We start from the raw sequence: 15,133 nt of genomic DNA on the forward strand, positions 1-15,133 counted from the left end.
ACGGCTTCTGTGTCCTCTGGGCCTCTCCATCCCTCCTCTTCCGCCCCCACTCCATCCCTACACCGCAGTGCGACCTCCTCCTCTCGCCTTCCTTCTACTATGCCACGAGCTCACAGTGCCTGGCCGCCCACTGCCTCTCCCGCTCCCTGTTCCCACACGCACAAATTTGAGAATGAACTCTATCGTGTTCACGCGATGGCGTATTTTATTTTTTATTTCCCCCCCCCCCTCCAAAATCTGATAATCCTTTTCTTTCAAACGGACAGCCTACGGTAGGCGGCCGCTCTTAGATAACGTCGCAACCTGCCCCGGGATTTTGGCAGAGCGGAGCACTTCCCGAAGATGTAAACTTTGTAAACTTTTTTTTGGAGAGAAAAAACAAAAAAAGAACCCATCCTAGATCAGTTCATCCCGCTTGTTTTCACTCGCTGACCAATCCTGGCGAAGAGACGCGTGTACGTGGGATCGGAAGCATCTGCCGATCCCTCATCTGTTGTCATGGATACAGTGTGGTCGTTGATGTGCTGCTTTTTTTTTTCTCTTCGACGCAACAAGCACTCCAGACTTTTTTTTTTTTTTACACACAAAAAAAAAAAACGCGGCATGTGAACACGGCCATCATACAGCGTGTGTGTGTGTGTGTGTGTGTGTGTGTGTGTGTGTGTGTGTGTGTGTGTGTGTGTGTGTGTGTGTGTGTGTGTGTGTGTGTGTGTGTGTGTGTGTGTGTGTGTGTGTGTGCGTGTGTGTGTAAAAGACAAACTTTTGTATATGCATACTGCGACCACGCGGTTGTTTCAAAACAAATGATGTGAACAAGGTTTACCCCTTGTCATTCAAACTCTGAAACGATTCGATCGTGTGTGTGTGTGTGTGTGTGTGTGTGCGTGCGCGTGTGTGTGTGTGTGTGTTTTCTACGCCAGTGACTATTTAAGGTTGTTTTTTTTAAGAAATGTCGGGCGTGCACACAGAGCTCCGGTTCCCTCACACACCGTCGTCTACCATTGTGCGACTTCACAAGCTACTCACAGCTCAGTAGGTCCTCTTTAACTGCCATATATTTAAAAAAAAAAAAACATTTACAGTACGGTTGATTTATTTCTTATTTGTAGGTGCTTTATTTTACATTGTAATAACGTGTATTTCATTATTTGTGTTTTTTTCTCTCATTCTTATTGTAATATTGGAATAGTTTTTATGACCACATATGGAAGGGACTATAAGGGGTCTTTGTTACATCGTCGCGTTTTTACTGTTAGACTAATAGACTGCCGGCAGTATCGGGTTCTACACACGAGATGTAGTTGTCATATATATATATGTACACACACATTTACTTTGTTATAAAGAAGTTTTTGTAGAATAGATTTTACAGCTTTGTATTGTGTGAATTTAGACACCACCCCTCCCATTCTAGTATGTCGGACCTGTCCGTATTAAATTCAGGAGGGACTTAACTTATCTTAACCCTTCACTCCCGTCAGCAATTCAATTGCAACAAAAGGTAGCACTTGATTTTTCCCGGTGAAAAGATGTTAGCAGCTGTTACAAAAGGTTTTTTGTGATTGATTCTGGTTCAGGGTACGTAAAGGGTGGCATCGGGAAAGCTTTTTCCCCGTCAAATGAATTTTTCCTGTCCATTTCCCCCTCAATCTTTGCACTTATTTTGTCAAACATATCTTGACCGCTTTCTTTTCTTTCTTTCTTTTTTTTTTTTTTAAATAGGGCTTGTTGTGTAACATGTCACAAGTTCTGGCGGCACCCATGCACCCAATTCCAATGGCATCACTTCTGAATAAGGCAATTGAGTCCAAAGAAACCCCTTTCCAAAAATGACACTACATGTCCAGCCCTTGCAAAATTAACTTTAAAGCAATATGGAGGTTTTGTAGAACATTTGACTGAATATGGTCCAGTGTTAAAAAAAAGAAGTACAAAGTAGGCTTTCGATTATCAATGGATGGATTTTTCAAGGTGTGATAATAAATGAAAAAAAAATTATAATAAATGTATCATTGAAGTGGCTATGTTGGCAAGTCATCTCCCTTTGTTTACAATCTCAGGATCTTCCAACCTGACTAAATATGGCCAAACTGCCAAGGTGGAATCTTGGTTTTCCATCAAAAAAGTGAGTTAATGAGCCTTAAATGAAGCCAGACCCTACCAGAGAAATATGAGAATCTTTTTGAGAAATAAATGCAAGTTAAAGGAGTGGAAACAAAACAAAATATTTTCCTTCAAACAGCGACCACAGAACTTGGTAAGAGCGAGTGTTGTGAAGGGAGTATTCCTGGGTCCTTAAAAGCCCAGTAGTTCTCGGGAAACAACCCTCTGTAACATGGAGGTTGGCTGACGACAGAAGGCTGGCTGGTGGGTAAGGTCGGAGCAGACTTCCTATTTGCCTGGTCCGACATTGTCTAATTGACCAGCTCCTGGCTGGGGCTTTGTTGTTGAGCTGTTCAGCTCTTATTTGAAATCACTTTAAAAGAAGCCATTTTGACAAGTGCCACCTAATAGCTCTCTTAAATGGCAATTGAAACATCCCAAAGCACCAAGTACTGTCCATCCCAACCAGAAAGCCATAAGATATAAAGAAAGGTACAGTATAGGTTGCCTGTCACTCACCTAATAGTAGCAACTTATGGCTTTAGGTATTATGTAAGGAACATATACAGTCAAATGTTAGGGTGGTTCAGTTATTGTCCACTCGGCAAAAGCGTGATTTTTGTACACATGATGCTCAAGGTGTCCTCTCATCCCAAACGTATGATCCTTGACTCCAACACACTCCACCGCATAGTCTCGTTTCTATTGTTTAGCAAAGCCAGCAAATGTCCTGACTGGTTCTGAACCAGACTCCCCCAAGTGCCATGCTGCAAGACAAATGCAGCCATGCAATGCAGCCCACCCTCCCACCTCTGATTTTTAGCCAAGGTACATATATTTTGATCAATTGATGTCATGGTTGTCAGTTTAATCCAAGCACAGGGGTTTAACATGAAAAAAACCCTCACTTCCTGATTCAACACAAAAGCAAAGGACCTAACTTTGTGAGGATAGTTCTCTGTTAAGTTCTCTGCAAAACTACCTAGAAATGACTTAATAGTGCCTTTGTAAACAGTGCTCAGAGTGTTGACTTTTTTTAAGTTTGTATTTTTCCCAAAGTCAAAAGTTGATCATTTAATCTCACCCCAACATGTTCTCAAGTCTTTGTATTTTTACCACAAAGGAGCGAACCTTACAAATTGTGAAAATAAATCTCAGAATTGTACATCCGGCTCTTCCCCGTGATGCCGCCCTATTAGAGGTGATGCCAATGGTTCTAACAAGGGGTGCAGGCCTTTCTGTGGTTATGTAGAAGCAAATGAGTTCATATCCTCCCAATGGTTCAACAAATTGGCGTGTTGCCAAATTAAGTCACTATTCAATTATGCCTCGTGGAAGACTGAAAACTGCATTCGTAAGCTTAAGGAATCTAAAGCTTGTTGTGGATATCAGAGTGGCTGAATGAATTTGTACGTATTCCATGTTTTTTTTTTAATATATATTATTATCATGCCCCTCCTGGATCGCATATTATTTGATGATTGTTGTGACCAAAGGGGTAATATTATTTTTTGTTTTGTTTTAGTAAAAACAACTTCTGACTGGCATGGCCGAGCCCCCTTATATTGGACAGAAATCTCTGTGAACTTATTCTTAACAACAGGCTGACTCCTGGTGGAGATCTCCATATCTGTATGTAGGTCCCCTCTGCACTTCACTCCAAAGTGAGAGTTGAGCGGTACATTGCACAAAGAGACTCCAAAACAGGTATAAAGGAGTCGAGCGTCAAGGAGTTGCCTCCTGTGGTAAACGAGGAGGACCAACGGATCCAATCGGGTTTCAATATGGCCGTTAGAATTCAAGCTTCTCATCCAAAGCTGAAACGAAACGAAACAAGCAGAAATACTTGAAAGCGTTGGGAGAGCTGATGGCCCCGATGCTCACAGTGGTAGGCCACAAAAGTCAGATTTCATCTCACATCAGCAGATCAAGGACCAAACAAGGTTCCATAACCGCCACCTTTTTTTTGTACTGTATACCGTGCTACCATCAGCGAAGAAAAGCAAGCGTGTATCCGGTGCGAGGCTTCAGCGTGCTGAAGAGGTTGATCCTCTTTCGACGGCGTTGCTTAGATTTTTTTGTATATTTCTGCTCTAGACAAGGAAAGTGAAAACTTTGAGTGTTCTTAGCAGCTTTGTTGAACCGGAGCCGCCTCGTAGCTTCATGGATGAATGCGTAAAGATCGAAGGGTTTTGCAAAGAACATGACTGGTTCTTCCAGTGAAATCCCTGGAAAGAGAGAACAAAAAAAAAAAAAAAGCCCAAATCAGCTCTTATTGATAATGATGAGTTCTGTTTCTGTATTTTAATGTTCATTGTTTGTTCATTGATGAGAGGGGGAGGGTTCCATTTACTTTGACATATATCGCAGAATCCGTGTGATTCTTTGGACAAATTTCAGGAATTACCTTTTTTGCAAATATTTTTCTATAGAAGTGAATCCAAATCTTTTACACTGTCGTATAAAGTTGTACAAATAAAATATATCCTCGTAAAGTTGTTGAGCATCCCAATATTTTCTGTTGTGTTTTTGTCTTGTGTCCTAAAGCCTTTTTGTTTGTTATTCGACACCAATTTCAAGACTCACAGAAAAATGTCTGCATACATTTGATGGACTCATCAGACCCGCCTCATTGTTTTCCTTCTCGACATTGTTTTCGAGACAGACGCTGTTCATGGACTGTTGCCTTGATTATCATAAAAGCGTGATATCTCCGTGCCAGGTCTTTTTATTGTGAAGCATCAGTGGGTAACTGATTTGCCTTTTTTTTTTTTTTTTTACATATTATTTGATCACCTACCTTGTAACCGTGTTTAGCTCTCGGGCTGGACGACGTGGCAATTTCCTACTGCAGTCATTACACTATCAGTTCAATATAGATATATAAAGTTTACAATTAAAAATCCCACGTTTAAGACACATCTGTCATGTGAAGTACTTAAACTCTAGTTGTTGTTTTGCTTTCTTCAAATAAAGCTCCCGTCTAATATTTCAGACCTTCAAATTGGGGGGGATTTTATATAATGCGATATAATATATCACGATATGACCGGATCTTCAGGTCACGTCATGAGTCCCAATCAAAGACTAATATTCTAAAGCCATTGCTTGACCCCATCGCCTCTCAAAGTGCCGGGGGTGTTGAGGCTACAACTAGATTTGACTACTTCAACTACTTCACATCTAGTCCCAAATTTAGTTGAACCCGCTGAGCAAAACGTTTGGCATCCCACCCTTGAAGATGTCCAGTCACTCCCAATCCACACTTGCATTTGTTTTGTCAATTTTTGTTTTTTCCTTTTGTCTCTTTGATAACAGCTCTGTTTTCAGCTGATTAAAAACGCAATATGCAGATAATTCCTTGTTTTTGGTCAAAGCACAACAGAGTTACTCTGGCATGTTGTTCTGCATCAGGGGTTACATGATGAAAACGGGATTTTCACCCTCATTTTAACCTTTCAAAGTGCCAATGTTACTAGTTTGTCATTGTATTTATTTCTATTTAGTTGTTGTTTTTGTCATTATGGATCTCGAGGTTCACCTTCACGGTTGCCATGTCTGAACATATAGGTCACTTATTAAAGGCAGAGTTTGGTTTCTTAAAAAGACTGTTACCCGAGAAGCTTACTACTACTTACTACTTTTGGTTTTAATCGGTTATTGTTTTGTGTTTTTGTTTTTTTTTAATGGTAGCTGGCAAAAGTTTTTATACCAAATATTGTCATTGATATGCATTGCCTTTTCTCTGCCGAATAACAATTTTATTGCTGGCCTCCCGATTTTTTTTTAGGGGCTCTTTTTGGGAGACCATGGTTTTTCTATTAATTGCCTTTTTGTTTACTCTTCATTGTTGTTAAATGATTTATTTTAAAACCAAATGTCATCCAATTTCCCTGAATGTTACAAACTACCCCCAACCCATATACACACTCACATATATATATATATATATATATATATATATATATATATATATATATATATATATATATATATATATATATATATATATATGTCCAGGTTTTCTCCTTCAGTTCAGGTAGTTAAACCCCTTCAAGTGTCTCCCTCCATAAAGTCTCGGACCCCTGACACTCACTGCATCGCATTTGACACCCCTTTGTTTTCAGCACTGTACGAAAGCCCCTATACCATAATGGAGAAGCAACATCACTGTATGAAACTCACTATGTACTATTGTTATTACTGTTATTATTCACTAGCACCCTATGTGTGATAATTGAAGTAAATATGTTTTATACAAACACAATGTGGTGGTGGTGGTAGTGTCTTTCTTCCCGGTGGAGTTCCCCCAGCGCGTCCACGCCACTACATCCTCCATCCCATACAGGACGATAACACACCGTACGTAGAGAGTGTTGAGAGGAGCCGAACCAGCGACTGGACGGGACTAGGAAGACCAGACTAGAACCTCCTGTTATATCTCTCACTAGGCTGCTTAGAAGAACCGTGTATATACGGCGACGACTAGAATAGACCTGTTTCAGGTTCAACCTGCTGCTTGTTCCTGTAGCAGAACCCAGTAAACCGCAGGTTTCCACAGTCCTGGGAGTGTATGAGAGGAGGTTTCACAGATGTGTATTGGTCTTTTTGAGTCGTAGGTGTGTTTTTTCCGCCAGTGAGCGCCCCTGCTTTAGTCACGTCATTCAGATTATTGATTGTGACCCCCCCCCCCCCCCCCCCTTTGGAACTGCTGTCGTACTGGGGCGAAAAAAAATAAAAATGATGAAACGCTCCATCCACATCCGGCCTGAGCAAGCGCTCAAACACCGCGGTCACCAGAGCTTTGAAATTCCCAGCACACCCGGGCCCTCGAACGCAGCGCCGCCCGGTAAGCAGCGTCCAAGCAGGGGCGTGCCTCTTCTGCAGGGTTGCCAGTTTCGCGGCCACAGTAGAGGCGCAACCGCAGGTGAATTCGCAACGTTGATAATTTAGCGATATGTTGGGGATGAAAAATATTGGAAATAATCATTAGTATTGCGGAAAGTTTATATATATATATATATATTTTTTTTAAATAATTATTATAAATAAAATAAACAGAAAAGCAAACAAAAAATACAGACAACACTGGCGATAATAAGAAACTCAACATCTCTGTTTCATTTACGCTTCTCTCTCTTTTCTCCTCCGCTCCGACACCTGCAGCCCCGGCCCACGGGGAGCGTGGCGCACGAAGCCACGGTTGTGTGGAGACAAACGCATTGGTTCGACCGTCGCCCGGAGTGAGATTGCGGAATTGCGTTCTTACGTATGAATGTTCTTCTTCCTCGCGTTTGTGACGTGCTTGCACAAACGAACTGCCATTGCAATGCGTCGAGGGATGAGGGTGAAGCAAAATCGCGTCATGGAAAAACAAATCAAAAAAGAAAAAAGGGGTTAGGGTCCCCCCCCCCCCCAAAAAAAAAAAGAATAATTGAAATAAAAATTGGATACAAAAGTGGAGTAAATATACCAAACATTATGTCGACACATCCCTCAGCCCGATCCTCACACTATACTCATCAGCTCTCGCTCAGTCGTGCGCGATGAAACGTCAAATCCGACTGAAACGCCCGAACATAGCGGGGGTTTTTTTCAACGATCGCTCTGCTGAATAGCGTTGTTGTTCCGGATCTGGCAACCCCGCTCCAGAGCTCCAGAACTAGGTTGCGGCGCCGCGGACAGTGGTGATGTTGACAATGTTGTCTTAGCGTTTCGGGCAGAATCCAGCGATAAACACAACAACAACAACAACAACAACAACAACAACCAGTATAATAATAACCGTTGTGAGAGGGGGGGGGGCGGACTCATTTTGTATAGCATGTCAAAGCAAACTGCGGCGACGCGCGAAACGATTCCAGGCTGCGGATCCATTTTGACAGGTCCCGAGCGGCTCTCCGGGTGACGATCGTCGTCTGACTCGTTAGCGGTGAGTCGTGCATTACTTCCAGCGGCTGGTTCGCGTTCGCCCCCCGGGCCCGGAGCGTCGTCGGCGCGGTTGCATGCAGCATAATGGAACGGACGACCAGCCTCCCAACGGCGAGCGCCAGCCTCCCGCCTTCGGCATCCCCAGCCCGTTACCCGCCGCCGCATCGCGGGTGAGGAGGTTCGCTCAGGACAGACGGGCGCTCCCCCTGCCGAGAGTTATGGTGGTGTTCTCGACCGCGAGTGACGGCGAGAAATCGAGCGATGCCATGTCGAGTTCGGAGGAGGCGGGGGACGTCCGCAAGGCAGCCGCCCCCGCGGCCAACCTGAACCTGGGCAAGGCGCTCCGAGCGACCCTGAACGCATCCCAGGAGGTAATCCAGCATCTATGCTTTAAACCGGGGCTTTGTGCTGCCTTCCGCTAGGAGTTGGAACTCGGAAAACTCCGAGCCGCTACTTGTTAAAGTACGAGGGAACGCCCATTTAAATCGCAATTTAGGGGCTGATTGCTCGGGTTCGCCGAGATAACCGATCCGACACGTACCATTCAATCTGAACGAAGTTCCTTAAGATTTGGGTTTGTATAACGCGGATCTCAACTTCTCTCGAGTTTGAGCTCCTGTGCAGATGCCTGTAGAGAATTCATAAGCTTTGCCGAAACAAACACAAATGGCCTTAATTCAGGCTCTCCTGTTTTTCCCAACATATAATAACCACCTTTATTTGTATAGCACCTGTCATACACAACATGCCACTCAACGTTCTTTACGTGAATAGAAGGCCATCAAATAGTCACAATCAATAAAGGAATAAGAAAAACGCATTTAACATAAACAGGTAAATATTGTACTGCATCTCAGATTTTGGACATCAATTCAATCGTCATCAATCAATGATGTATCTCGAATTCACATAGTTCTCAAGTAATCCTCAAATAATTATCTCACAAGAGATCAGTTTAGGGCCCTTCGTAAATCCCTCTGGTGTACTTACCCTCACCAACGTAGTGGTGCTTGTTAAACTTTGAAACACATCCGTCAGCGCTCATACACAGATACAATCTATGCATATCCAAGGCTGATGCGAGGGGAACCGTACTGCAGCTAATGCAAGCTTAAAAATAAGCAGTAATCCTTCATTGAAATAAGTACCCAGTTTCTAGATGGAGCTGTTGTTTATGCTTTAAGCAGTGCAATAGGGGAAAAAAAATGTGCTGAAATTGACAAAAATGGAAGCAAAGCACAGAGCAAAGCAGAACATGTGCGAAGGACACAGCAAAAGTTGCCTCCTGCTGTATTGGTTTTAAGTAAATCCTGTTATACACCATAGTGTTTACACAATGTTTGTACGATAGTATGGTGTTTGATAAGGAAGTACTCAGTCAGTTTACTGAACTGAAGAGAGGATTCAGGTGAACTTTGAGTATTCCTCTGAATAGGACATATCACCCCACAACAGAGCGACATACACTTGTTTGGAACATGCTGCACCTTGTAACAGAAGACACAAAGTGAAGTTGTATCCGCCACATAGATTGGGGGTGTTCTCTTGCCAACCATGCCATCTTGTTTTAGTTCCCGGAAGTCATCCCGCTCAACGTCGGGGGCACCTACTTCACCACCCGTCTGTCCACCCTGCGGCGCTATGAGGACACCATGCTCGCCGCCATGTTCAGTGGACGCCATTACATCCCGCGAGATGCTGAGGGGCGCTTCTTCATCGACCGTGATGGGGCGTACTTTGGGTGAGCACAGCATTGGACACAATACCGAACCGATATATTGGTATTCAAATCAAATGAGCCTCACTGAACGCTTTACTGTTGAGAAACTTACCACCCTGTCGCAGCTTCTTACTGTATTTAAATGCAGTCAAATGGGGAAAATGTCAAAGCCATAAAACCATGTAAAATCTCCTTTGTGTAAAATGATTGTTGTTGTATATTGACAGTCTTTATATTTTATAACAAAAATAAATGAAAACTGTGAAATGAAATGAAAACTGTGCTTGATATCAGGTTTTTCCAAGTTCTATTGATTGTTTCGCATTTCCACATATCAGCTTTTTTGGCTACATGTAAGAGGAAACAGGAAATTGTGTCTCTTCCCTACTGGCAACCTACTGTAGCCGATGTTGCGCTTCGGATGCAATTTTGCAATGTTTTTGCAACTGCAGATTTGTAGTGGTGGCTGTATCGCCCGTTTGGATCTGATAGGGGTAAGATGGAATACATTAATGTCTTTCACATTACATTTAGCAGACGCTTTTATCCAAAGTGACTTACAATTAGTCAAACACTGACGGACGCAGCCATCAGGAGCAATTAGGGGTTAAGTGTCTTGCTCAAGGACACTACAGCATGCTAGCAGGAGGAGCCTGGGATCGAACCAGCAACCTTTAGATTACTAGACTACCAGCTCTAGCTCCTGAGCTAGAATTAGGAAAATATGTCACATACATGATTTTAATAGGAAGGCAAAATCTATGAAAACATGGATATTCAGATTTCCTCCCATTATTAATTATGACCATAGGACTTATTGTCCTGATCGTAATGCAGTTGGAGCCAACTTCTTAAGCTTTTCTCACAATTATATACCATAAGGCGAGGCAAGGATAGAAATACATAATAAACATCTTGAATCATGAATCTTGAAAAAACATTTTTTTATAAATTAATAATAAACAGAGATAAGAGGCTGAAGTGAAATTTAAAACAGGCCTATCCGGGTGCACCCATTTCAGTTTAACAGGCCTCTGTCTATTGACAGCGTGGTACCACCTTCATAGAGATTATACAAGTTTGAGTCTGGATTTCAAATTAAGTCCTGGGGTGAGCTTGCGATCCTCTAGAAGTTTGTTCATTGGGTTTACTAAACGCTGCTTCTCCATGTTTAGTCTTAACCCAAGGTACAGTTAGTAGACCTGCCCCAGATGAACTAAGATGTGGGGATTGTTCATATTGGGGGAGCAAATCACATGCATTATGTTCCTAAACCGTTGAGAGTTATGTATTTTAAATGAGCAGCAGAAACCATCAGGAACGACCAGAGATCATCGCGGCAGCCCTCAGTGGAAATTACAAGTTGTTTTGTTTCACGCGGGTGTGTGCTGTGCTTATAATTCTCGTTCAAAAGGGATATCTTGAACTTCCTGCGGGAGGGCGAGCTGCCTCACAGGGACAGGGTGAGGGCCGTGCACAGGGAGGCACATTACTACGCCATCGGGCCACTTCTCAACAGCCTGGAAGACTCTCAGCCGCTCACCGGAGAGAAAGTGCGGCAAGCCTTTCTGGATCTGCTCCCCTATTACAAAGGTGACAGACACTATTCCTCACTAATACCCTAAAATATTACGATAGGTCTCCTCTAATTTTTCTTCCGAGCTATTCGATTTTTCCTGTGGCACTCCTCTGAGAGCGATACACATTTCAGCACCATGGTCAGCGCCATACACATTTCTTGGCAAATAACTGATTTTAGCACCAAATCTTCAAAGTTTGAAACCTTTGTTAAAAACATCCTCACACACAACGTAGCTCATGGTTATCCACGCTGGCACATACTGATTTTGTAACTGAGCAACTACAGCCTTTAGACTGAACATCTAAGTCAGCTATCTCTATAGAAAAATCACCACTTCAAAACTTCTGGACTTTCGCGGTTGCTACTTTCATTTCAACACACCATTAGTGACCCTTGCTCGTAGTGTTTGTTGGAGTTGAAAATAAAGGCTGGTTTTGGTGTGCTCAGTTTATAGGACCTGATAAATAAGGGTACACCGGTGCAGCTCTGGTAAGAGACTAGATGTCGAGTCAAGCGGTTGCAGTCAAAGAGGATTTAGTCGCCATTTGTGTAAACAACGCAAATGGCATTTGACAAAGCAGCAGTAAGGAGCTGTAGCAGGCTGAAACGTAATGCTGATGCACATAATGTAACGTATGGTTTCTAGAAAGAGAATAAAATAGCGTTAACAGCAGGTAATGACAAACACAAATTCAGTATTTCCGAGATAAATAATAACCAGTTACAATGAGTTATTCGATAAGTGATAATTGGGATGAATTGGCGTGAATGAACGTGAACAAATGAACACAATGAACATAAAGAACACTGAGGTCGTATGAAATAATATTTTGTGTCGCTGCTAACCCGTCGCCGTTTCCCGCCAGACAATCTGGAGCGCATCATGGAGATCGCCAAGCTGCGGGCCATGCAGAGGAAGGCGCGCTTCGCCAAGCTCAAGATCTGCGTGTACAAGGAGGAGATGCCCATCACGCCGTACGAGCGGCCGCTCTTCAACTCGTTGCGCTTCGAACGCACGGAGAGCGAGGCCAAGCTGTTCGAGCACCACTGCGAGGTGGACGTGTCGTTCGGGCCGTGGGAGGCGGTGGCGGACGTTTACGACCTGCTGCACTGCATCGTCAGCGACCTGGCCGAGCGCGGAATCAGCGCCGAGCAGCAGTGCATCGGGGTCTGTGACAAGCACCTGATAAACCATTACTACTGCAAGAGGCCCATCTACGAGTTCAAGATCACCTGGTGGTGAAGTCAGAGGGAGAAATAACTACCCCCACCCCCTACACACGCACACACACACACACACACCACCCTGGGGAACCGACCGCGGGTCCCACAGGAGGTGGTGCTGTTTCCATCTCTCATCTGATTCGAGACCCCCCTCCCACAGCCGAGGGAATAGAAATGACACAGCAGCCATCCTTTTGGGAATTTGTTCTTGTTTTGTTTTCAGCAACAGTTGTGTGAGTCGCAATGTGTTTTTCAAGTGGTTCTGTTCTGTTCCGCCGACATCTTTTCAGCAAATCCAAAGTCGAGTTGAATTAAGTGGAAAAGCCAGTTGAATTTGTGGCGGAAAAAGATCCAGGAGTTGAGAAGCTGGGTTTGTTTGTGTCTTTTGCTTTATTTCATTTTCATCCATCCTGCAGAGTCCGCCTGCGTTTGCTCTCATGGTGAACTCCCAGAGTTTCTTGCGTCTCTGAAGCTGAACAAGGTCATTCTGTTCTTAAAAAGAACGATTTGTGAACATGCGAGCAGTCTCGTCCGTCGGTGAAACGGCCCTTCAAATTGTCAGAATTTTCAACGGTGTGGGATGCAAAGCAATCATCAGGGAAAGTGAATAGTGAATCTGAAGCATTGTGTTGAAGTCGCCGTGTTATACGCTGCCAAATGCCGTCCAGTGAACACCAAAATACCAAAATACAGTGCATGACACAAATGTACATTTTGTGGACAAACAAATAAATTCCTGGGTAGCTAGCACATATTAATTTCTAACACAACACAGAGCACTTTAGATGGAAGACAGTTGAACCAGATGAGAGCAGCAGTCAGTGATGAGCAGGAATGAATCAGACGAGAGGGAGACAGTTTTAGGGACAGATGGTGGGGAATGTCCGTCATTGTTTCCCTCCAAACCAGAAGCTACCTAATTCAGCTTTTCTTTGCTCACCAACATTCCCATTGTTACTTTTTGTTTGTTTGTTTGTTTGTTTGTTTGTTTGTTAGCTTTTTTTCGGTAATTCAAAATTGTAATTGTGATGATTTGCTGTTCTCACACAGATGCTTATGTTCTACAGTACATCACTGCTTTTATTATAACTTATGGTACGGTTGTGGATTTGAAATGACTCATCAGTTCAGATTGGACTACTACGGTTTTATCTAACTGGGCGAGTTGTGAGTTGTGAATAAGGTCTTCAACATACGCATTGATTTTGATAGTTTAAATGTATTTATTTTCTTTTTTTCAGTTTTAATTTTTAATACAAGAATTATGTTGTATTGCTTTGTGAGAGGTCCATCCCTCTTGGAATTATGGATTTAATAGTTTCAAAATCATCACTTCCCCATAAATATTGCACAGCCAGTTAACCCCCTAGTGTCTCACAAAGGGTGATGTCAGTTAGCGTAACTTTGCCACAAAGTATTGTATTTATATTATATATATATATATTATCCTTATTTTCTACTTACCCGTTATGATGTCAATCAATGAATATGATTTCCAACTTTTTCAAACCTTGACCTGGTGTGACATATATTCTGGTGCAGCAATCGTCCAATTAAAATTCAAGCATAGCAGATCAAGCAGATCATTTTAAATATAAGAATATAATTGAATAAACACACATTTAATGGTAGCATGAAAAAGTTGATATTCCAAAAATAATGGACGAAAAAAATCCCAAGTATAATAGACCCAGATTCTGGTGACTTTTAACAGCTTTTATTAGTTACTTTTATTTATATAGTTTTTGTCACATGATTTGTCAACATGCAATTTCTTCTGCAGCTTGGTAAGAGTCTGTTTTATTGAATTACAGTAGGTGTCCATTAAGTGAAGTTTAAGTGCCTTTTGTCCAGCACAGCACCATTTAAGATACCGTAAGATAAGACTTTGGCAAGGAGGTCACAACAATTCTGCAATATTGAAAACTTAAAAGGATAGATTGGAACTTTATTTTTTTCTATCAATACCTATGATGCTGTTTGTCTTGAAATGTGATTTTGACGTTAATCCATGCCAGTGGATGAGAGGGTCACCTCAATGCCACTGAGTTGCAGAGAGGAAAGCTCTGACTGTTGTTTGTGTATATGCACCCCACAACAGTTCAGAGTATCCGGCCTTCTTGAAGAAGGCCATTGTCCTAATCGGGACTTATGTTGGCAACGATGAGGGAACGTGGGGGTGCGTGATTGGGAGGAACGGTCTCCCTGATCTGAATCTGAGTGGTGGATTGTTATTGGACTTCTGTGCTAGTTATGGATTGTCCATAATTGTTGTTTCAGAAGACCTGCGGCCATTATGTTCTGGACACTCGGATGAAGAGAGGGGCTGAACTGTCAACTGATCACCATGTGGTGGTGAGTTGGGTCAGATCAAGGGGAAAACTGCCAGACAAAGCCCAAACTTGTAGTGAGGGTTTGCTGGGAACGAGTGGTGGAGGAACCAGCCTGGAATGACTTGAACTTTCACCTCCGGAAGACCTTCTCCTACATTTGGGAGGAGATTGGGGACAGGGAGTCAGAATGCCTTGAGCTGTGGTCAAAATCTGGTTGGTGCCTCTCATGGCTGCAACCCA

General features: G+C 42.9%; 1 protein-coding gene across 1 annotated transcript; it reads left to right on the forward strand.

Annotated features, from left to right (window-relative positions):
• Positions 1-8,108: 8,108 nt before the first annotated feature.
• On the forward strand, positions 8,109-14,248 carry kctd7 (potassium channel tetramerization domain containing 7; the record flags this gene model as incomplete). Its single annotated transcript, XM_080014361.1, has 4 exons — positions 8,109-8,405; positions 9,606-9,775; positions 11,169-11,347; positions 12,203-14,248. The coding sequence occupies 4 exons, from the start codon at positions 8,109-8,111 to the stop codon at positions 12,577-12,579; spliced, it is 1,023 nt and encodes a 340-aa protein (XP_079870487.1). The 3' UTR covers positions 12,580-14,248.
• Between the last annotated feature and the right edge of the window lie 885 nt (positions 14,249-15,133).

The sequence above is a fragment of the Zeus faber genome (assembly GCF_960531495.2).
Source record: "Zeus faber genome assembly, chromosome: 14".
NCBI lineage: Eukaryota > Metazoa > Chordata > Actinopteri > Zeiformes > Zeidae > Zeus > Zeus faber.